Consider the following 22,661-nt stretch of genomic DNA (forward strand, 5'->3'; position numbering starts at 1 on the left):
TTTAAAGATTATATGTCTCACATGTTTAGAGATTTCTGGGGTGCCGACCATATTCTATTTCTTGACCCCTGATGGGTTAACACTGGCCTTTTGCTTTACTTACTAAAACGTAAAACGTAAACTTTAGAATAAAGTTTCCTCCCTGCATATTACATTTCACGATTTTAAAAATGCTTAATAAGATGCACGCATTTTTCAATAGTTTACACATAGCCCCGTGTCTCTAACGTTCCGTAATTTCGGAGTTGGCAACCGCAAACCGTGGTTAGTGTATCCGTCTTGGCAACATAGACTTCAACTCCCAGCAGGCATTGCGGCCAGCACACTGGGATCTACGGGGTCCGAGAGGGAGGCTGGAAGCCTCCGGTTCTTTCCCTCCCAGAAGCCCGCGGGCGGCTCGGAACGCCGTCCGTATCATGGCCGCGGGAGCCGGGACGGCGGGCTCTGCTTCCGGCCCGGGCGTCGTGCGTGACCCAGCGGCGTCACAGTCGAGGAAGCGTCCCGGCAGGGAGGGCGCGCGGCGATCAGACGCGATGGCGGGAGGAGGCGGGAGCAGCGACAGCAGCGGGAGGGCGGCAGGCAGGCGGGCGTCCCGTAGCGGCGGGCGGGCTCGGCGGGGGCGCCACGCGCCGGGGCTTGGGGGAGCCGCGGAGCGCGGCGCGGGGGAGGTGCGGCTGGAGGAGGCGGTCAACCGCTGGGTGCTCAAGTTCTACTTCCACGAGGCGCTGCGGGCCTTTCGGGGTAGCCGGTACGGGGACTTCAGGCAGATCCGGGACATCATGCAGGGTGAGGGCCGGCCCTGGGGAAGGAGGCTGGGGGCTCCTGGGAAGGGGATCTGTGCACACTCCCCGCGCCCCCACGTGTCGCGGCTGGGGGTCGCCGAGTCAACGATGTCTTCTTTCCCAGCTTTGCTTGTCAGGCCCTTGGGGAAGGAGCATACCGTGTCTCGGCTGCTGCGGGTTATGCAGTGTCTGTCGCGCATTGAAGAAGGGGAAAATTTAGGTATGGCTATTTTTTTATGTTCTTCTCTTAGCTTATTTAGGGTTACATTGTTTTCAAACTTACATCCTGAAGGATTCGGGGTTAAGGTGGGCTCTTATGTTTCAGTCACAGTGGTCTTTTTCCTTCTAGGACGAGTTTATTATCTGGCTCTACTTTTCTCCACTTAGTATTCTCTTGGCTGCTTTTTTGTGTTTATTTCCTCCCACCTGTTTCTTGCTCGCCCCAACTTTGTTGCTATCTAAATTGAATTATGTGAAGATGGACATTTTTCCTCCATAGTAGAGGGTTTTTAAAGTATGAGCACCTTTTTTTTTTCTTTTCCTAAATTGATCTTGACAGCTGTTTAGCAAAATGATCTATAGTTTCTGTTTGTATCTGATTCTGATATTTAAGATGCATATGCATGTGTTAAAAAAAAAAAAAAACCAATTTTTTACCTGTCCTGAAAATTACTGAAGGTCACTTGAAATTCAGGGATTTGAATTTGGACCCTTAACATGTTTGTAAGCCTGTAGCCAGGATATCAACAAATTAAATGCAAGTCTTAACTATATTTGCATGTTTTATATATATATATATATAGACATAATTCTTCTGCTCTTTAGAAAACAGTTAAAGTGAAAACTGTGCTTTTTGTCCTAGACTGTTCCTTTGATATGGAAGCTGAGCTCACACCACTGGAATCAGCTATCAATGTGCTGGAGATGATTAAAACAGAATTTACACTGACAGAGGCTGTGATCGAATCCAGTAGAAAACTGGTCAAGGAGGCTGTAAGGCTCTATTTTTAATTTCTTTTTTCTTTTAACAAAGATAAGAGTTCTTTGAGGAATCAGTGCTTATCTTTCCTGTGTGGGGTGGAGGACAGACAGGGATGGAGAGAGAGCAAGTAAGCACACTCAAAACACATTAACTCACACACACAGGTGTTACTTCATCAGGTGACCCTTCTTCCTAGCCCAGTCTTGGAAAGGACTGTTGAGGCACGTGCTCAGCTTTTGTGATTTTTGATGGTCTTCCTTGTGGCCATGACAGGAGGGGCCACAGTACACAGGAAGTGAGTTGGCCTTGAAGAATGACATTTTGGAGGTTGTACCATTCAGAGCAGCATGTTGAAAGTGCTAAAAGTAACTGGCCTAGGATATGGTCACCCTTGTTTATTATAGACTAAGGAGAAGAGCTGGTGCCTTGGAAAATGTGGGACTGCATTGCGCTCTTTCATGCAATTACTGAGAGGCTTAAGAAACATTCCCTTTGAGCAGACAAAATCAGAGATGCTGAGATAATCAGCAAGTTAGAAAAACAGTAATGGTAGGAGGTTGGTGCAGGCAGCGTTCTTGACAAGAAAAAAGCTTGTAGAGTGTCTAGAAACTTGGGACTGGAACTATGTTATGGTTCAGTTAGCTTTAAGTAGTGGAACTTATTTATATTTAAAACACTGAAGTGGCCATGGAAACCAGTCAGAAAAAGCTTTTTCTTCTCCAATAACTAAGGCTGGGGGTATGGAAGCAGATGCAGAGATGGGGACTGAACAACAATAGCTCAGCATTGTCTTGGTGGTGAAAGTAAGGAAATTGGTAAGAAAAGAGCACCTCCTAAAAGGATGAGATCTCAAGAGCAGAGAGGTAGGAGATAAAACCTTGCTTAGCAAAGACTTTCGGACCCTTATGCTGTGTGCTGGGTACTCAGACACCCTGTTTAAAAAAAAAGTTAAAAAACTGTGTGGGATGCCGATACTTTATTTATTCAGTTAAGGACCTTGGGGCAGGATCTACTTTTGGTATTGCAAAGAATGCTGAGAAAATTCCCATTCCAAGGAGGAATGATTACAAGAATAGATTTTTAGTATCGGTGAGTCAGGTTTGTGTCAGAGATAAAATGCCAGAAAAGACATTAGCAAAGGAGAAATCCATGCCTACTTGGAAAATAGCTTAAGAATCTTTTGAATGGGAAGAAATGGTGCTAGTTCAGGGTAGGAATCTGGTAGTGATTTAGCTGTGTTTCTGTCTGGAAGTCTCTGATGAGATTATAGTGAAGCTGCCTGCTACGGTTGTAGTTATCTGAGTTTTGACTCATCCGGGGCTGATGAGTCCACTTCTGTGCTCACTCCATTGGTTGTTAGCAGGACTCACTTTCTTGCTAGCTGTTGGCTTGAAGACTTCAGGTTCTTGTCTCTCCTTTGGGCTACTTAGAGCATAGTAGCTTGCTTCCCCTAGAGCAGTAGTGATCGAAGAGAAGAGAAAGCTGTAGTCTTTTATAAACTAATCTCAGAAGTGACTTACCACTTCTGCCATATGCTCTTGTTCACGTAGACCTGACCAGCTGGATTAGTGTATGGAATGGGACTATGCAGGAGGTGGGGATCACTGGGAGCCATCTTAGAGGCTGGCTACCATAGTAATATCCAAGTTATTAAATGATGTTGTATCACTTGTCTCTCCAGTTTATTTATTTAAAAAATTTCTTATTTAGTCATAGAATCTGTTAGTGGTCATCTTTAGGAAAATATCTTGGAATGCCTAGGCTCACTGAGGCTTTTTGTTGTATTTTTAAGCTTTGTAAAGTTTATTAAATTTGTTTTTTAAAGTTTATCAAATAAGTTATTTGTTAAGTATGAACTTCTCCATGCATGGTCCAGGGATCTTTGCAGGTCTTTGGGACCCTGAAAGGGTTCAAAACTATTTTCATAATAATGCCAAAATGTTAATTGAGGTTTTCAGTGCACTGACATTTACACTGATGATGCAAAAGCAGTGATGGGTAAAATTTCTGGTGTCATAGCATGACCAAAGCAATAATAAAATGTATTAGTAGTCATTGTCTTCTTCATTGGCACATGCTTACAGTTTAAAAAAAAGCCAGTTTCAGTTAATGTCTTTGATGAAGCAGTAGAAATTAATTTTATTAAGCCTAATTAATTTTATTAATACACCTAAGAATGTCTGATGAAGCAGTAAAAATTATAATTTTATTAAGCCTTGAACAAAATGTTTTTTCAATATTTCATCTGACAAAATAGGAAATTTTCCTGTAGTATTTCTATTGCATACCAAAACATGATGGTTTTCTTCAGGAAAAGTACTTGTGTGATTGGGCTGCATGCTGACCTAGCTGCTTTTGTAATGGAACACCATTTTTGAAATTGACAAAGTTTGGTTTTTTGGATGTGGTAAATCTGGTAGTCATTTTCTTGAGAGAGCAGAGTGAACTTGTCATGTCAATGGAAACAATTGGGAGCATGTGTTGCCAGAGATAAAATTTAAGCTTTTCAGGTGAAAATTAGAATTTTGGAAAACCTACATTCATATGCTGGGTATCTTTCCAATACTTAATTCTGATATGATTGATAATAATATTAATAACTGTGATTTTGAAAATATTTTTAATGAATGTATCAAACACATGGAAGATCATAGCTCAGTAAACCAATATTTTCCAAATGACCAATGAATTGTATTGCAAAACCATTCAAGGGTAATAGATCCATTAAAAGTGCAAGCTAGGCTATCACATTTTAATATAATAATGATGAAAAGTTCACTTGCCAAAGTTTGGTGCAGAGTCAAAGAAGAATATCCACATTTTCTAAAAGAGCTCTTAAAATAATCCTCCCTTTTTCAACTTTGTGTGAGGCTGTAATTTTTTAATATCCTTCAACCAAAACAACATATCACAACAGAATGAATACAGAAGCAGAATACCATCTTTCTTCTATTAAGCCAGATTTGCAAAAATGTAAAACAATGCCACCCTTCTCATTAAACTTTTGTCTTAGAAAATAAGTAGTTTTCATGAAGATATGTTATTTATATTAACCTGTAATAGGTTTATTGTTATTTTTCAATGAATAAATATCTTGAATTTTTATGTTTTATATTTCTAATAACAGTAAATATCAATGGATATAACCCATGTAAACAAAAGTTCTTTGGGGGTCCTCATTAACATTTAACAGTATAAAGAATCCTGAGACCAAAAGTTTGAGAACTGCTTCTGTAAGCTGTTAATGATATTGACACTATGTTGGTTTTCTTTTTATAACTAAAAGAGGCCCCAGGTTTTTGTGAACACAGGAGAATAACATATATGGCATGTCCTTGGGGAAACATTTATGTGTTGCTTTTGCTGTGCACCTTTGGTGATACTACCTTGATTTTCTTTGGGGGGGAACTTACCCCATTTGAGGGACTGGTGCATCTCACACTGTCTTAAAATTTTAATTTCTTGAAACAGAAAGCTTTGTCAAGGCTTTTTGAGCATTTGTGGTTCCTTAACATCCAGGTTTCTTTCTGAGTTTGCTTCTTTAGCCTTTCTTCACTTCTGTGAGTTTGGCTTTCTCTTCTCAGGTCCTTTCTGGCATTTCCTCCAACATAAACCTATCTCAGCTATTTTGAAAATATGTGCTTGGAATTTTGCTTTTATTTAAGTTATCCAGAGACCATTGCTGTTGCTTACATGATAAGAACCTTAACAGATACATGAGAAGAAATTATCCTTATCTCTCAAAACTTCCAAGTTTTCAAAAAGCAAAGTTTCATCTCATAAAAAAACAACAGCAGCAAACAAAAACTTCCTGGGAATCAAATTAATGCATAGTTTTTAAAAGCTCATAGTACAAACTTTGGAGGTAGGCTTTCAATTTAGATTTTGAAAGCATTCACATTTCCTGTTTCACAAATTAAACACAGTCGGGCCTGTATTCCAGTTCTAGGGAAGATAGATAAGCATACTCTTCTGTCTTTCTTAATGCAAGTATAAATCTTGGACAGAATGAATGGAGCAGCTATCTGAGAACACAGAAATGTAAAGGGCAGTAAGCAAATGGAGAAGACCAGAGTATGAAAGTCTACCAAACTGCTGATGGGTAGATGACCATTTTTCCCCTTTCTAGTATCACCAGGCCTGGACTTGAAGGATTCTGAACCTGGAAGTACACTCCAGGTGTCGACAGAAATAACTCCAAGAGAAGCTCTCTCTCTGGTCTGAAGAGTAGGAAAGGGAATCAGCTAAGGGTCAGAGAGGGTGGAAGAAATCTCAGGGGGTTTTTTCCTTCCTTTTCCCCCCTTCTCTATCCTAGCACCCAGGCAGTATCACACTGGTGGCAGCAGTGACATAGTAATGATTACAGTGGCAGGGGGGCAGGCACCTAAAACCAAAGGAAGAGAACCTTTTTTCTTTAGCAGTGGAGCTGTAATTCCCAGAACTTGAAATGGATTCCACTTTTTTTTTGTCTATTCTGATGCTTAGTCCTGGATGCAGATACAGTTAGTATGTGGCAGAATGGGGAAACTAAAGCCCAGGAATGCAAGGCTGGTTCAATATTTGAAAATCAATGAATGTACTTTACCCTGCTGGTCCAAAGAAAGAATCATATGATTATATCAATTGAAGCAGAAAAAGCGTTTGACAAGATTGAACATCAGTTCATGGTAAAAACACAGACCAAACTAGGAACGGAAGGAAACTTACTCAACCTGACAAAAGGCATCTACAAAAAACCTACAGGGAACATCATAGTTAATGGCGAAGAACAGAATGCTTTGACCCTAAGATCCAAAATGAGGGAAAGCTGTCTGTTCTCACTTCCATTCTACATCATACTAGAAGACCTAGCCAGTACAGTGAAGTCAAGAAAAATAACAGATTGGAAAAGAAGGAATAAAACTGTCCCTTTTTTCAGATCACATGGCTATCCATATAGAAAATTCCATGGAATATATCAAAAAGCTATATAATAAATAGTTTAGCCAGACTGCAGGATATAAGATCAACACACAAAATCAGTGATATGCTAGCACTGAAATGAAATTATCAAAACAGTATCATTTATAATAGTTCCAAAGAAGAAAAGAAAAAATACTTAGGTATAAATCTAATAATAAAACATGCAGGTGGGACTTCCCTTGTGTTCATTGGTTAAGAATCTGCCTGCCAATGCAGGGGACATGGTTTGATCTGGGTCCAGGAAGATCCCACATGCTGCATGCCAACTAAACCCACGTGCCACAACTGCTGACGCCTGCGCGTCCTAGAGCCCATGCTCTGCAACCGGAGAAGCCGCCACAAGGAGAAGCCTGACACTGCAACCAGACGGTAGTCCCGCTCACTACAGCCAAAGAAAGCCATGCACAGCAACGAAGACCCAGCCAGCCAAAAACAAACAAACAAAAAATGTAGGATCTGTATGTGGAAAAATTACAAGATGCTAACGAAATCACAACCTAGTAAATGGAAAGAAATACCCTGTCTATGGATTAGAAGACCTAATATAGTTAAGATGTCAATTCTCTCCAACAGATCTATGGATTTACTATAATTCTAATCACAGCCTCTGCAGGATTTTCTGTTAGACTGATTCTAGATGACATATGGTAAGGTAAAAAAAAAAAACACTAAAATCACGACAGTTCTGTAAAAGAAGAACAAAGCTAGAGGACTCACACCCAATTTTAAGAATTACTATAAAGCTACAGTATTCATGACTGTAGACAGATGAGTGGAACAGAAGACAGAGTCCAGAAATAGACCCATACAAACATGACTGATCAATTTTTAACAAAAAAATGTGAAGGTGAACTTCCCTGGTGGTCCAGTGGCTGGGACTCTGCGCTCCCGATGCAGGGGGCCTGGGTTCGATCCCTGGTCAGGGAAGTGGATCCCACATTCTGCAACTGAAAGATCCTGCATGCCACAGCTAAGACCTGATGCAGCCAAATAAATATATATATTTTTAATGTGAAGGAATTTTAGTGGAAAAAGGATAGTCTTCCATAAATGGAATTAAAACAACTGGATGTCCATATGCAAAAATAAAGGAACCTTGACCTAAAGCTCCTACAAAAACTTGATTCAAAGTGGATCGTAATCTAAATGTTAAGCAATAAAACTTTTAGAAGAAAACAGTAAAAAAAAAAAAAACAAAACTATGTCCTAGACTTAAGGTAAAAAGCTTCTAGATATGATACTAAAAGCATGCTCCACAAGAGCATGAAATAGACTTCATCAAAATTAAAACTTGAGAAAAACACTGTTCAGAGAATGAAAAGACAAGCTATAGAGTGGGAGAAAATATTTGCAAATCACATATCTGACAAAGAATTTATATCCAAGATATCTAAAGACCTTTCAAAATGAACAAGAAAACAAACACCCCAAAGAAAACAACTAGAGAATATACTGTTGGCAAATAACATTAAAAGAGGCTCACCATTTAGACAGTGGGGAAATTCTGGCACATACCTATTAGAATGGCTAAACTTTAAAACTCCTCTAACACTAATAAGTGTGAGTGTGAATATGGAGCAACTGGAATCTTCATACATTGCTGATGGGGATGCAGAAAGGTATCTCAAGGGCATTATTGTACTAAGGGAAAGACACAGGTCTCAAGGGCATTACACTAAGGGGAAGAAGCCAGACTCAAGGCTATATCCTTTAAAAACTAAGCTGAGTGACTCCATTTATATGATACCATGTACATGACATTCTGAAGAGATGAAATGGTGAAAAGATGAGGGGTTAGGGGTGGAGAAGAGGTAACTATAGAGTGCAGCATAAGGGAGGTTTATTGGATCCGTGGCTCTGGCATCATTGTGGTGGCCGCAGGAGTTGACACGTGTTAGAACAGTACACCTAAAAAGAGCTAAAACATAATAGGACCTAAATGATTTATAAAAGGTAAAACCTTTGTATTCTTCAAGAAAGTAAGTATAGTCTTAGTATAGTTTTTCTGCTGATAATGATGTAAAAGTGAATATGATGATCTGATTAAAATGAAAAGACTTACTTCGTCCCCTCCCTGGCAGCAGGAACTTAGTGTTGTAACTGCTATTCAGAAGCATGTGATGCCAGTTTCCTTTGCCCTATATGGTTGTGCTCAGCCTGTTGAGGACAGAAGCACCAGAAATTTGTATTTTCTGAATTCCCTTGCTAGTCCTCCTTCCTTTGATCTGTATGTATCTCCTTAAACTCTTCCCTGTGAAGAACTGAAAATATCTGTGGAACAGTTTTCCTTCCTTTTTTTGTGTGTGTGAGGTATGTTTCTTTGACACTGTATTTAAATTAGCTACTTTATCCTATTAGATAACTCCAGGTGGTACCAATTTTTTCCTGGCTTTCCTCATTTTTAAAAAAATGTGCACATGTTTTTAAATATCCTTTTTAATTTTCAATCACTGTTATTTGCCCACTGTGTGTGTGCTCTTGGAACATAGAACATAGGTTTCTTGACTGACTCTCCTTTTTCTCTGTGACTGAGGAGACCTTCTCATCCTATTGGAACTTTGTGCTGTTTTCTGTGCTGCTTGTGGAGTTAGCCCCCTGGGGTTTATAGTATGAGAGGCTGTGCTGGTTCTCTTACTGAACTGGCCTGAGTTCCACTAGTGGACCTCTGGTCAGCAAGTCCCTCCCCGTCCACCCCGCAGTATATCCTCCTCTCGTTCCCCCGTTACATCAAAGCTTGTGCATCCCAAAAGAACAAAACCACCTGTTCCAGGGGTCTTCTGTCCATTTTGCCTTTCCATAGGAGGCCCTATTCAGATTGAGTAAATGGTCTGTAATCCAGTAGATCAGATTCTGCTGTTATCAGCTGTCTTTTTTTTTTAATTCCAATGTAATATTGAATTAGTGGAGGTGATGAAATTCCAGTTGAGCTAGTTCAAATCCTAAAAGATGATGTTGTGAAAGTGCTGCCCTCAATATGCCAGCAAATTTGGAAAACTCAGCAGTGGCCACAGGACTGGAAAAGGTCAGTTTTCATTCCAATCCCAAAGGCAATACCAAAGAATGCTCAAACTATTGCATAATTGCACTCATCTCACACTCTAGTAATGCTCAAAATTCTCCAAGCCAGGTTTCAGCAATATGTGAACCTGAACTTCCAGATGTTCCAGCTGGTTTTAGAAAAGGCAGAGGAACCAGAGATCAAATTGCCAGCATCTGCTGGATCATGGAAAAAGCAAGAGAGTTCCAGAAAAACATCTATTTCTGCTTTATTGACTATGCCAAAGCCTTTGAGTGTGTGGATCACAATAAACTGTGGAAAATTCTGAAAGAGATGGGAATACCAGACCACCTGACCTGCCTCTTGAGAAACCTGTATGCAGGTCAGGAAGCAACAGTTAGAACTGGACATGGAACAACAGACTGGTTCCAAATAGGAAAAGGAGTACGTCAAGGCTGTATATTGTCACCCTGCTTATTTAACTTCTGTGCAGAGTACATCATGAGAAACGCTGGGCTGGAGGAAGCACAAGCTGGAATCAAGATTGCTGGGAGAAATATCAATAACCTCAGATATGCAGATGAGAACTAAAGAGCCTCTTGATGAAAGTGAAAAAAGGAGAGTGAAAAAGTTGCCTTAAAGCTCAACATTCAGAAAACTAAGATCATGGCATCCAGTCCCATCAGTTTATGGCAATAGATGGGGAAACAGTGGAAACAGTGTCAGACTTTATATTTTGGGGCTCCAAAATCACTGCAGATGGTGACTGCAGCCATGAAATTAAAAGATACTTGCTCCTTGGAAGAAAAGTTATGACCAACCTAGATATCATATTCAAAAGCAGAGACATTACTTTGCCAATAAAGGTCCATCTAGTCAAGGCTATGGTTTTTCCAGTAGTCATGTACAGATGTGAGAGTTGGACTATAAAGAAAGCTGAGCGCCGAAGAATTGATGCTTTTGAACTGTGGTGTTGGACAAGACTCTTGAGAGTCCCTTGGACGGCAAGGAGGTCCAACCAGTCTAGCCTAAAGGAGATCAGTCCCGAGTGTTCATTGGAAGGACAGATGTTGAAGCTGAAACTCCAATACTTTGGCCACCTGATGTGAAGAGCTGACTAATTTGAAAAGACCCTGATGCTGGGAAGGATTGAGGGCAGGAGGAGAAGGGGACAACAGAGGATGAGATGGTTGGATGGCATCACCAACTCAATGGACATGAATTTGGGTAAAGTCTGGGAGTCTGATGGCCAGGGAGTCCTGGTGTGCTGTGGTCCATGGGATCACAAAGAGTTGGACATGACTGAGTGACTGAACTGAACTGAATACTGAAAATCTAGTACATTACACACTGTAGTACCTTACACAGTTGTTCATATGGTTGAAAAATAATTGTTAGTTTTTTATACAGGAATTTGATAGAATGTGAAAAGTTCTTGGATATATAAGACTCAGTTTTACTTTTCAGTAGAGCTTATTTTGATATTTGATATTCTGATTATATCTTTCATTATTACAACAGTTAAAAATTTTTTCCTCCTTTTTTAGGCAGTCATTATTTGTATCAAAAACAAAGAATTTGAAAAGGCTTCAAAAATTTTGAAAAAACATATGTCCAAGGACCCTACAACTCAGGTAAATTTGATATACTTTGCTTCCATTACCTATATCCAGCTCATTGCTTTTTATGGGGAAACAGGGAAAGGGTTCTCTGTCAGGAATGTTAATATTCAGTATCTTGAACATGTCTTTTATATCTAAGATAATTTACTGTTAGAATGGCTTTTCAAAAATTTGAAGAATTTACAGAAATCATTTACTTGACCATTTCTGCCAGGTGTGTGACAAAACTAGTGATCAGCACCGGTACTAACACATCTGACTTTATTTACATAAATGCTGATCCTGCAGACTTGAGAATCTGCCTTACTGAGGACTCAACGCCTGTTTTCTGGTGTCAAAAACTCTGCTGGTACCCCGCTCTTTTTTTAATATATAAATATAAATTTTATTTTTGAAAAGTTAACACATGTATATAATACAACATTCATAAATACAACAAAATAGCTTAGTGAAAATTCTCTCATCTCTGACTTGGCTATCTCATTCCTCTCCTTAGAGGGAACCAATGCTTTTTTCTCCTTAAGAGATTCTGTGCATATGTAGGCAAATAAGTGTGCATGTGTGTATGTACAGACAGACACATATATCCAGTCTTCCTGTTCTTCCCACATACATATGTGAGTGTATTCTACACACAAACTTGACCATTAAATTGCTATTTTCACTTAATGTATCTTGGAGATCTTTTTATACTAGTACATACGGAGCTTTTCATCTGTTTCGGTTATCTTTTTTGAAAGTTTAAAAGTCTTTATATGTAAAAGTAGAAAGGTACTTTAGATCCTAAGTTCTTCATCTTTTTTTTTTCCTTTTGTATAGCTACAGAGTAACCAACCGTGACTGGTCAGTAATTTTTGACCTGTTCTACACTGTGGTGGAGAAGGCAATGGCACCCCACTCCAGCACTCTTGCCTGGAAAATCCCATGGATAGAGGAGCCTGTTAGGCTGCAGTCCATGGGGTCGCTAAGAGTGGGACACGACTGAGCGACTTCACTTTGACTTTTCACTTTCATGCATTGGAGAAGGAGATGGCAACTCACTCCAGTGTTCTTGCCTGGAGAATCCCAGGGATGGGGGAGCCTGGTGGGCTGCCGTCTATGGGGTCGCACAGAGTCAGACACGACTGAAGCGACTTAGCAGCAGCAACAGTTACACACTGTGGTAGGCTTCCTTTTCTCCCAGTGCTATTCATTGACAGCACTGAGAAAGTTCTGATAGTGTTGTCTTAACTCATCACTGAATCTTTACTGGAGTTTTTCTTTCTCATGTTTCTACTATTGGTCCTTTGTGTAGAAGCTGAGAAATGACCTCCTAAACATTATCCGTGAAAAGAACCTGGCCCACCCTGTGATCCAGAACTTCTCCTATGAGACCTTCCAGCAGAAGATGCTGCGCTTCCTGGAGAGTCACCTGGATGACGCAGAGCCCTACCTCCTCACGGTGGGGCTTGGAAACATTGGTCATTCTAAGTTTCAAAGAAAACCAAAAGTCTGGCTTTTGCATGTGACCCCAAAGGTCTATGTAGGATTCAGAAACTAGATTAGGGGTGAGAGTAAAAGGACAGAAGAGGAGACATAAAGTAAAATCACTTAGTTTGTTGTCCAAAATAACTGTTTGGAATTCTTGCAACATCAAAATCCTTTTAGTACTACTCAGATTGAGTTCTCCTTTAGTATAGAAAACTATGAGCCATTGTGTGGGGAAGGAAAGAAGAAAGAAATTTAAGACAGTTCTTTAAGTTTTCTCCCTTTTTATGTCCTCCTGTAGTCTTTGCCTAAATTGGGTTTGTAAATGAAACATGCTTGCATATTGAATATGTTCATGGTAAAAGCAGAGAGTTAATGAAATTCTGTGACTTCCTCTTCTTGACGATATTTTTCCTTTCTCAGATGGCCAGAAAGGCTTTGAAATCTGAGTCCTCCGCCTCAGCCACAGTGAAAGAACCACAACCTCAGCCAGCACCAGAGCCTGTGGAAAAGCCACTCAGAGAACCTGCCAGGTAAGAGGGATGCACTTTTGTGATGTTGGGATGAAAAACAGAGGTAGTTGGAAGCATAGTCGTCATCTTAGAGCAGAGTCAGTTCTTCCTGGTGATTTGACCTCCTAACATGTTACTGAGCTACTCAAGGAAGGCACGGTGGGTTTCACAGAGCACACCCTGGGAAAATGGGAATATTGAAAACAGGAGGTTAGGTCTTAGGCAGAAGTTCCCGACTGGCTATTTATTCTTCAAAGGCTCTTTCCTTCTGTTTCTCTGTCTTTGCCTCAGTACTTCCCTGTTGATATGTTATCTCAATACAGCGTTTAGACTTGTGAATCAAATTCCTGAGACCAGTTAACAAAGCAGAGATCTCTTTGAGGGCCCTGTAGGAGATGTAAAGGAGCAAAGTGGGTCCAGGACAATACAGTTGAGGGCATGGGACTGCGACCCAGAGAAAGCATGCTTTCCAGCTTTGTGTGATAGTTGCAAAAAATATTTTTTGAGACTTCCCAATTTTTGAATGTTGGTAGTTAGTCTAATTAAGGGGAAAGAAAAAAAGGTTAGATAAGACACATCTGCCAGCTAGGATTGGCATGCCGGCTGCCAGTTTGCCTTCTCCTTACAGTGTTTACTTAAAACATACTAGTTATTCCAAATGCTCGATGAACTTTATTTTGAAAAGGCAGTTTCTTATTGTTCCAAGACTGTGGCATGCCCCTCACTGAGAATTCTCAAGATCCCATTTATAAGTGTATTGTAGGAGAAACAGGGAAGAATTGAGACCACTCTTTAACTAGTCTCACATGAGGGTTGGACTGGGACGGCTGGAAGAAGAGTTTAGACTTGAAGGTGAGATTGCTGGATTATCAGTTGGTCATCCAGATGGACTTATAGCTGTTAGACATTCTGCAGAGCTCTTGCATTAACGGAAAGCATTGCTTTAGTCCATGCAGAGTAACGGATTAGTGCACCCGCTGAAGAGGTCTCTGGAGGGAGTATCTTTGGCCCTAGTTCCTTTTAGGTTCTCTTGAAGTTTAAGCTTCATAATTCAATTTACATATCATATTTAAAACCTCTGCTTAACACTTATAAATGGAAGTGCTTATACATAAAGGCTGTATCACGCACTTTTCTTTTAAATGAAGAGTTCTCAACTTGAGTCTATAATTTGAAGCTTCACAGTTTGAAAAAGTTGCAGCTGCTTGGATAGGCCTCAGCAGTGATGAAACTGATTTCTCTGTGTTTGTGTTGTTTGTAGGCAGCTACAGAGCACACCAACCACCATTGGGATTAGGACTCTGAAAGCAGCTTTCAAGACTCTGTCCAGTGCACAAGATTCTGAGGCAGCCTTCTCAAAACTGGACCAGAAGGATATGGTCTTTCCTAATAAAGTGTGCCCACCATCACCAGCCCTCAAAAACAAGAGAACAAGAAAAGATGATAATGAAAGTTCTGCCCCCACTGAGGGTGAGGGTGGCTCTGAACTGCAGCCCAAGACCAAGCGCATGACAATAAGCAGACTGGTTTTGGAGGAGGACAGCCAGAGTACTGAGCCGAGCTCAGGCCTCGACTCTTCCCAGGAGGTCACACCGGCATCACCATCCAAGCCCACTGTCCTCAACCAACCCCTCCCTGGGGAGAAGAATCCCAAGTATGAAGACCTTCTTTGTAGAAGTTTGGGGGCTGGTTGGTGGTCCTGGTTAGGCCTGGTATTGCTTCCATGAATGAAGTAACTTTCAGCTACGTTATTCACCACCAAGGCTTGCTCAGACTGCTAGAGTGTGACTCAGGGTGGGGAGGGACATCATAGCCATTCTGCCAGTTCTGAAGCCCTGTGCTGGGCTTCCAGGCATTGCACTAGGTGGGAGTGGAAGGGTGTCAGAGCCTCCTACTCACCACTGCTTCCATTTTTAGTGAACTGCTGAGTGCCTTGACTACTAAATAGTAGTCTTCTTACAAGAAGTTTGTTTGAATTGGGCCACATTATACTCTGATCCTTAAAAGAGATTTATGAATATTTATAGTTTTGCATGTTCAATGGACATTTGGAACTTGGCAAATTCAGTAAATACTAATCTCTCACATTCTGCTAGACTCTGTGGGGCAGTGGTTAGAGTGCTTTCATTTCGCTCCACTTCATGACCCCAACCTGGCTTTCAGTTTTGCTACCTTTGTGCCCTCTTGTGGATCTTTCCTTTAGGCTGACTGGTCTGCTTGCTCCCCTTAACCCTGTTTCTGTCACTCTGCTCTTCTTGCTGCCTCTCATTCCCCAGTTTGGACTATCATTCTTCCATCGCTTGTCAGAACCCCATCTGTCTTTCAAAGGGAAGAGAAGCGATGTTAACTAAATACTTTCTGTGGGCCAAGCACTTTCAATTATCTTAATGTCTACACTCCTCACTCTGAGTGATTTATTAGCCCCATTTTATCAGTGAGGAAGGTTCAGAAATGTTACTAACTTATCGGAAGCCATACAGCTAAAAAGTGGCAAAATTGGGCTTTGGGATTTTTAAATCCTAGTTAGTCTTGACACAAAAACCCATGTTGATACACCATGTACACCAAGCTGCTTCACCTCCATAAACTTCCCCTGGTCAACCTGCTGTAAGTGATCACCTCACTGATCTAAGGTCACTGCCATCTCTACTTCTGCACTCTGTTGTAGATGTTTGGGGACCTATGCCCCAGCATGCTTGTGCTAGGTACTGTGTGGGGCTGTGGCATCTGATAAGTGATTTATACTCAGGCACAGTTCTGCACTATATACCACTATCTGCATTTAGAAGTGAGTCAGTCATTGGCTGGGCAAGCTGAATAACACACAATTATTCTCATTTGATACCTGATCTCTGCCTCTCACAGCAATTCTATGAAGTATAGGTGTTGCTCCCATGAACAGATGAGGAAACTGGAAAGAGTATGATTACAGTGGCTTTATAAATGGAAGGATCTGTCAAGGGTATGAGGAAGGATGGGTACTCTAAAGCAGAGGTTGGCAAATCATGGCCTCTTGGATAAGTCCACCTGTCGCCTGTTTTTGTAAATAAAGTTATTGGAACAGCCACACTTATGAATTATGTATTGTCTGTGGCTGCTACCTTGAGTTGAGTAGTTGCAACAAAGACAGTAAGGCCTGCAAAGCTTAAGATACTATATGCACTTTATAGAAAAAAGGGATTCCCTGACTCTGGTTCTAGAAGCAGCTTATGTGAGGTGCCCTGGGAGCTGCAGGGAAGAAGAGCTGACCTGGGCAGCAGAGTTGTGGGTGGGCAACCTTGCAGAGGGGCTAGCCTTGGAGAATGAGTAGGAAGTCATCCAGCATATTGGGAGCTGTGGGGTTCTGGGCAGTGGGAACCTCTTACAGCTCAAGAAAGCCTGGTATGCTCCAGAAACTGTCATGCAGTCTGTATGGCAGGAGAATACAGTGCACAGAGAGGATGAAGGGAGAAAGGTCTGGAAGGTAGATGGGCCAGATTTTAGCTCCTATTCTGTTCTATCAGGCAGAGATTCTTAAGAGGGGCTTCATATCAATAACCTGCAGTGTTGGGTTCCTGACTACTGAGTGAGAAGGGATGGGGAGTGCTCTCTAATCTGCTTTGCTGTGCCCCAAATAAATCTAATACACCTAATCTGAAAGCCTCTGAGCAGACATCACTGACAGCTTTTGTACCAACACTGAGGGAAAGGAGAGGAGGGTGGTGGAGCCTGCTGCCTGGTGCGCAATCAGGACTCAGGGGAGGCTGGGCCAGTGGAATCGGAGGCAGGGAAGGCAGGCTTAGGGTCTGTCACCTTGATGGGGCCACAACTATTAGGCTTTCATATCCCTCATGGCACTTGGCACAGAACTAGTGCTTAAGAGGTATTTTATCAACCAAACAAAGTAACAGTTCTTGGTTCTCGGAATTTAAGGGGCCACTAGCAAAACTTCTATAAAAGGGTAAGAAAGAAAGAAAAAAAAAAAAAGGGGTAAGGAAACATTTTAGCCTTTGTGGGCCATTTGTGTCTCTGTTGCATATTATTTTTTTTTACCACCCTTTGAAAAATATAAAAACCATTCTTAGTTCAAGGGCTCTACAAAAACCAGTAGCCACAGGCTATAGTCTGCCAACCCCTCTAAGACCATTAAGCTGTTCTAACTTCACCACTTAGGAGCGCAGTGAGCCAGGAGTCTGCACAGCCAGCTAGCAGTCAAGATGAGAACCAGGTCTGAGCCCCGTCTACAACATGAGAAGTTAGGAAATACTGAAACGTTTATACATGTAATAAATGCTGAGTTCAGAGGAGGCGCACAAAGTTACCAAAGTGATCTGCAAAGACAGTCTACAGAAGAATGACCAGCCACTTAGGTGAAAATGATGGACATAGAGGTAAAAACCAGTTTTATCCCAGGACTTGGATAAATTGATGGAAAACTTAAACTCTGATCCTGACTTTTATTTATGAGCAGTACTTAACACAGCTAACATCCTGAGATGGATAAACCTCATGTAATTTTTACTCTGTCTCAAATCAGTTATTCTTAGAAATACCTTTTGGAGGTTATGATCTAATTTAAAAACAAAAGAGTTCACTATTTGTCTCAGTTAAGTAACTGTATAGAAAACTTATGAAATTTTTTTCAAGTGTATGCATTTATTAAGCAAATTGCTTTCATTGCTCATTTGAAAAATACCCCCACAGGCTTTGCAACAAAATTTCATAGTGGGGAAGAAGACAGCAGTTTGTCTGTGCTCGCTTGTCAGGTTTTTCAGGTGATTTTGATCTCTATAAATTCTTCAAAACTTAGTTCAGATACTTTCCATGTTTGTTTTGTAAAGGATGTTATAATTCTGAGGTCGGATTTGTGCTATGTACGGTAAGACAATATATAATTCCATTTATTTAGCAACTTGGATTTTGGATTATTTTTTAGTTTTGGAACTGTTTTTGGTTGCAACTAGGTACTAAAAATTTCATGTTCACAGGGAGGATTCTTGTTTGCTTACTACTGTAATCTTTGATAGTATAATTCCTTTATGGCTCTTTGATAATACAATTGTTAGTTTAGTTAATCTCTCTCCAGCTTCTGTTAGGGTATGTGTTACGGTGCAAGGGTTTGGGGTAGACAAATGAGGATAATGGTCTCTGCTGTCAAGGTGCTTATGGTTACAGGTATGGCGTGAAATGGTTGTGTAGTACAGTGGAAGCAGAGGAGCAAGGGATTTTTGTATGTGTCGGGCAGTCTTCATTGAGAATGGTGGCCTTGAAAGACTTCACTTGGCAGGGAAGGGAATCCCAAGCAGAGAGAACTAAACAGAGGCAGGAAAGTAGAGCTCATAGGAGGGAGGAGGGTGAGGCTGTCCTGTTTGAGTGAGTGTGTGGGTGGTGTGGCAGGGATGTTGGTGGGGAGAGGAGGAACTGATGAGAAACTGATGGGCCAGACTGGATGATCTTGGCTCCCCTATATGGCCATTTAGTCTTAACTGTTTACACAGTGAGAAGCATCACTGAATAGAGGAGGGATCTGTAAGTTTAGGATGACTGTTCAGGTGGCTTTGGAAGGAGAAGGGGCTGGAGGGGAGAGATTCCAATTAAGAGGCTAGTATGATACTGGTGAAAGGTACTGGACCGTGGGCTTGGGCTTGAGGAATGGGGAGGAAAAGGAGAATACTCCAAAAAAAAAAAAAAAAAAGAACACTCCAGAGATAGGAACAGAGCATCTCTATGACAGAGGGGAAGGAATTTGCAGCTTCTAGGTTAGAATAACGCTGAAATCTTTAGGAGTTCAAACCAACCAAACAGAAAGCCCCAGGAAAATGAACAGGTTGTTGAAAGGGGATGGTGATGTATTCAGTGCTGAGTTTGGGATGATTTTGTTTTACACCTTGTCCTCTCATTGATTTTACCTCAGAGTAACTAAAGGCAAGTGGAACAGCTCTAATGGGGTTGAAGAAAAAGAGACTTGGGTGGAAGAGGACGAACTGTTTCAAGTTCAGGGTAAGCCAGAAGATTCTCACTGGTCTCTCTCCTTGACACTTGCTGAAGTACAGATGCATGCTACTGTCACATCAGTGTTCCAGAAACTGCCTGTCTCCAAAATAGAAAAAAGTTTAAAAGTTCCATATAGTGATTCATGAGGAATCAGTTTTGTCTTTTCCTATTAAAGAATGGAGACTATCAGAGCAACATTTTACAGTTAAAAGAAAATTCTTGGTTTGGTTTAATAAACCCTATATTTAATGGTAGTTGATATTCTTCCCAAAGTATTTTAATTAGAAAAGGTAGAAGTGGTCATTCCCTACATTTCTTATTTAACTAAATGGTCTCTTACCAGTTTCTGTATAGTAAATGTTTTTTTTCCAAGATGAGAAATGTTACTTTCCCTTAATGAATACTAAGCTTCATAGCATTTGCATTAGGATCCTCCCCCCCCTCCCACATACTTTGCACTCTAATGAAAATATCTACATGCTAAACCTTAGTCTTGTAACAAGGTTTACTGTAAAAAAGCTGAAGACTTTTGTAACACAGCAGCAACCAGTAATCTTTTGCCGGTCTCAAAGGTTTTGTCCTTAAGAATTACCTTTTGTTGGCAAAAACATAGTTGGCAAAATCAAGATTACACAGAAGATGGGAGAAATAACGGTTAATAAAAGTGGCATTAAATATGTTTAAAAACAGGATATAAAAGTTCTAGAAAACATCTACTTCTGATGCAGTCCAGATTTGTCAGTTTCAGAAATCTGCTTCTACTATATATAGTAGGAAATACTTCATAATTTAAAAATAATCTGCTCTTGTAAGTACCCCTTCTTCTGCGTTACCCTCCCTCATTCTTTAGGAAGCATACCTGGGACAGTGATGTCTGCTAAGGCAGACCCTGCAGCAGGTTCCACGTTTATGCAACTTTGCCTTACACAGCTTTTTAACTGGCTCTTGTTGGCTTGAGATGGCATGTCTGGTATACCCTCCTGTAGCCCTCTGGTCCTTTAAAAAATTATCTTGGTCCTTGTTTTATGAAGCCTGACCTATAGCCATAATGATGAAAAGGTAGAATCTGAATAGATCTTACATGGTCTGTTGGAGTGGGAAGCAATAATTACCCCATTCTTTTTGTTTGAGGAATTGAGCCAAATTTTACTTACATCTAATATTTTGGAAATTAAAAAACAATAAAACTGGGTTATTTCAAAGCAGTGGTAAACAAGGAGTTAACAAATTATACACACACACACACACTCATAGGTGTACGTATATACACAAATACATATATTACATATTCACACATATATGTATGTGTATATTAGGAGTATATACATATATTAATATATATATTAGGATTTTAAATACCACAGTTCTCAGTTAAGTTTAGAAAATGATACTGGTTTTACTAAAGAGCCTGAAATCCTGACCGTTTACTGAATGCCTGTTTGTGAAGTATTTGCTTTGTACAGATTCTCATGGACTCAAATGATTGGTATCTTGCAAGCAAAGGACAAAGACAAATTATCCTTTAGTGATATCCTTTATTCTCTCAAAGTTTGTAAAATCTGAATCAAGTTTTCCCTTCGGCGATGTTGTGTGTCTTTTTCTTGTGGGTTGTGCTGAGAAAGGTGAGCTCTGATATGAGTCTGCTTCTAATGTTTTCCAGCAGCACCAGATGAAGAGAGTGCAACCAATACAACAAAAAAGCAGGTAATTTTTTTAAACTGTCTTTTCTAATCTTTTCTGGTTGTAGCGGTAGAAGAGAGGTAAAATAATAAGTACCCACATTTCTCAGGCATAGACTACCCATGCACCTGGTAAAAAAATTTGTAGTTTTCAGATAATCCAAACTAAAGTAGTAGTTACTCTCTGGAAGAAAAATCTAGGTCAGAAAGCTGACAAATTTCCCAACCATAAACAATAGATGTTTAAAGTTCTAAATGCAGAAATGATTAGTTGAGGACACAACAGTAAGACAACTGAGAATTAGTAAATGTTCAAATCCATGGTGTTAACTTATAATCTGTATCATGTTTTAAGAGTATAAATCCTTTCTTTGGGTTCAGATTATTCTCCTAGACCTCTTCACTATATGAAAATGTAAGTGGAGTGAACAGGTGGTGATAAATCCTTTGCTTCTCTCTTTTCTTTCCCCTTGCAGAAGTGGACTGTAGAGGAAAGCGAGTGGGTCAAGGCTGGAGTGCAGAAGTATGGAGAAGGAAACTGGGCTGCCATTTCTAAAAACTACCCATTTGTTAACCGAACAGCTGTGATGATTAAGGATCGCTGGCGGACCATGAAAAGACTTGGCATGAACTGAAACAGGCTTTCATTTCCACAGAATTCACAGGAGCATGGTTCCTAATAATAGCCCCTGGTAGTCTGCTGTTTCTTTCAGAAGCTGGGCTGGGATGAGAATTTTGGGCATCCTTCTCTCATGTGGGAGAGGTCCCAGTTCCACTTCATCACAGTTGGAGATCATGGAGCTGAGAAACAAAGCCAAGTCCACCCCATGTCCTTGGCAGAGATGACAGGCACATAGCTTGTACAGTGCCAGAATACCATTAGTATTTCCCTTCTTTAGTGGTTTGCTTGAATTTCAATCCCTGGTAATCAGTAGAACCTTCTAGGAAATGGTGGAGTCTATTAGGAGCCACTTTTGACTCCATGACCTGTTAAAACCAGCAACATGAGCATTATTTGGAGTGAACTTCTTCCAGGTAAAGCTTTGGCCTTCTGATGCAAATGCAAAGGAACTTCAACTGTCGTGAGCCCAGGTTGATGACAGCCCAGTCCTGGTGGAATCAGAGTCCCTTTAAACATTGTTCAGCCAATTGTGACATCGACACCTAGAAATGTGACTGCCTTGGCATTTGCTCTATTTGCTGGCCTCTGTAGGCAGGTTTAACCTCCACTTCTCACGTGGTTGAACCAGTGTGTTTTTTGGTAAAATGGTGATTGTAGATAAGCTTAGCCCCTGTCCCCATCCACTCTTCCCAATTCCCTTCTTTATGCTGGACTTTTAAAGCTTAAAAAAATCCTGATTAAGTATAAATGCCTAATTCCATTCTTTGTGAAATGGTTGCTTCCGCCTGGTTCCCTAATTGTGCTGTGTTAGTGTCTTGCACTGGAATTCAACATTCCCTTCTCCTTTTGTACTGTGTTGTGCTTGCTGTCTCTCAGATCCTTAACGACTGTCTTTTTAGCAAAAAAAGAATTTCAGTAAAGTGTTTTCTGTAATCTTTTTTTAAAATGAGAACTAATTATTGTCCATAACTTGTAGCATTCTTCATTAAAGTCTTGCTTCTCTCAAATTTAAGTAGCTGTTTAATTGCAGCTGAAAAAACGGATAGCAAAATGCTGAACAAG

At 40.6% G+C, this 22,661-nt stretch overlaps 2 protein-coding genes across 3 annotated transcripts in view; one reads left to right on the top strand and one right to left on the bottom strand.

Moving 5' to 3' along the window:
* Positions 1-22,661, bottom strand: part of NIP7 (nucleolar pre-rRNA processing protein NIP7) — a 65,553-nt gene that overhangs the window by 32,207 nt on the left and 10,685 nt on the right. The window lies entirely within an intron of this gene.
* On the top strand, positions 398-22,509 carry TERF2 (telomeric repeat binding factor 2). 2 transcript variants are annotated; one of them, XM_070388087.1, is made up of 10 exons: positions 398-786; positions 907-1,002; positions 1,645-1,775; positions 11,272-11,358; positions 12,641-12,787; positions 13,237-13,346; positions 14,587-14,979; positions 19,219-19,304; positions 20,962-21,002; positions 21,454-22,509. In XM_070388087.1, the coding sequence occupies exons 1-10, from the start codon at positions 417-419 to the stop codon at positions 21,610-21,612; spliced, it is 1,620 nt and encodes a 539-aa protein (XP_070244188.1). In that variant the 5' UTR covers positions 398-416; the 3' UTR covers positions 21,613-22,509. The 2 variants fall into 2 exon arrangements, with proteins under 2 accessions (XP_070244188.1, XP_070244187.1); XM_070388086.1 differs by having other exon boundaries at positions 399-786; positions 20,959-21,002.

Source organism: Bos mutus, chromosome 18, assembly GCF_027580195.1.
Source record: "Bos mutus isolate GX-2022 chromosome 18, NWIPB_WYAK_1.1, whole genome shotgun sequence".
NCBI lineage: Eukaryota > Metazoa > Chordata > Mammalia > Artiodactyla > Bovidae > Bos > Bos mutus.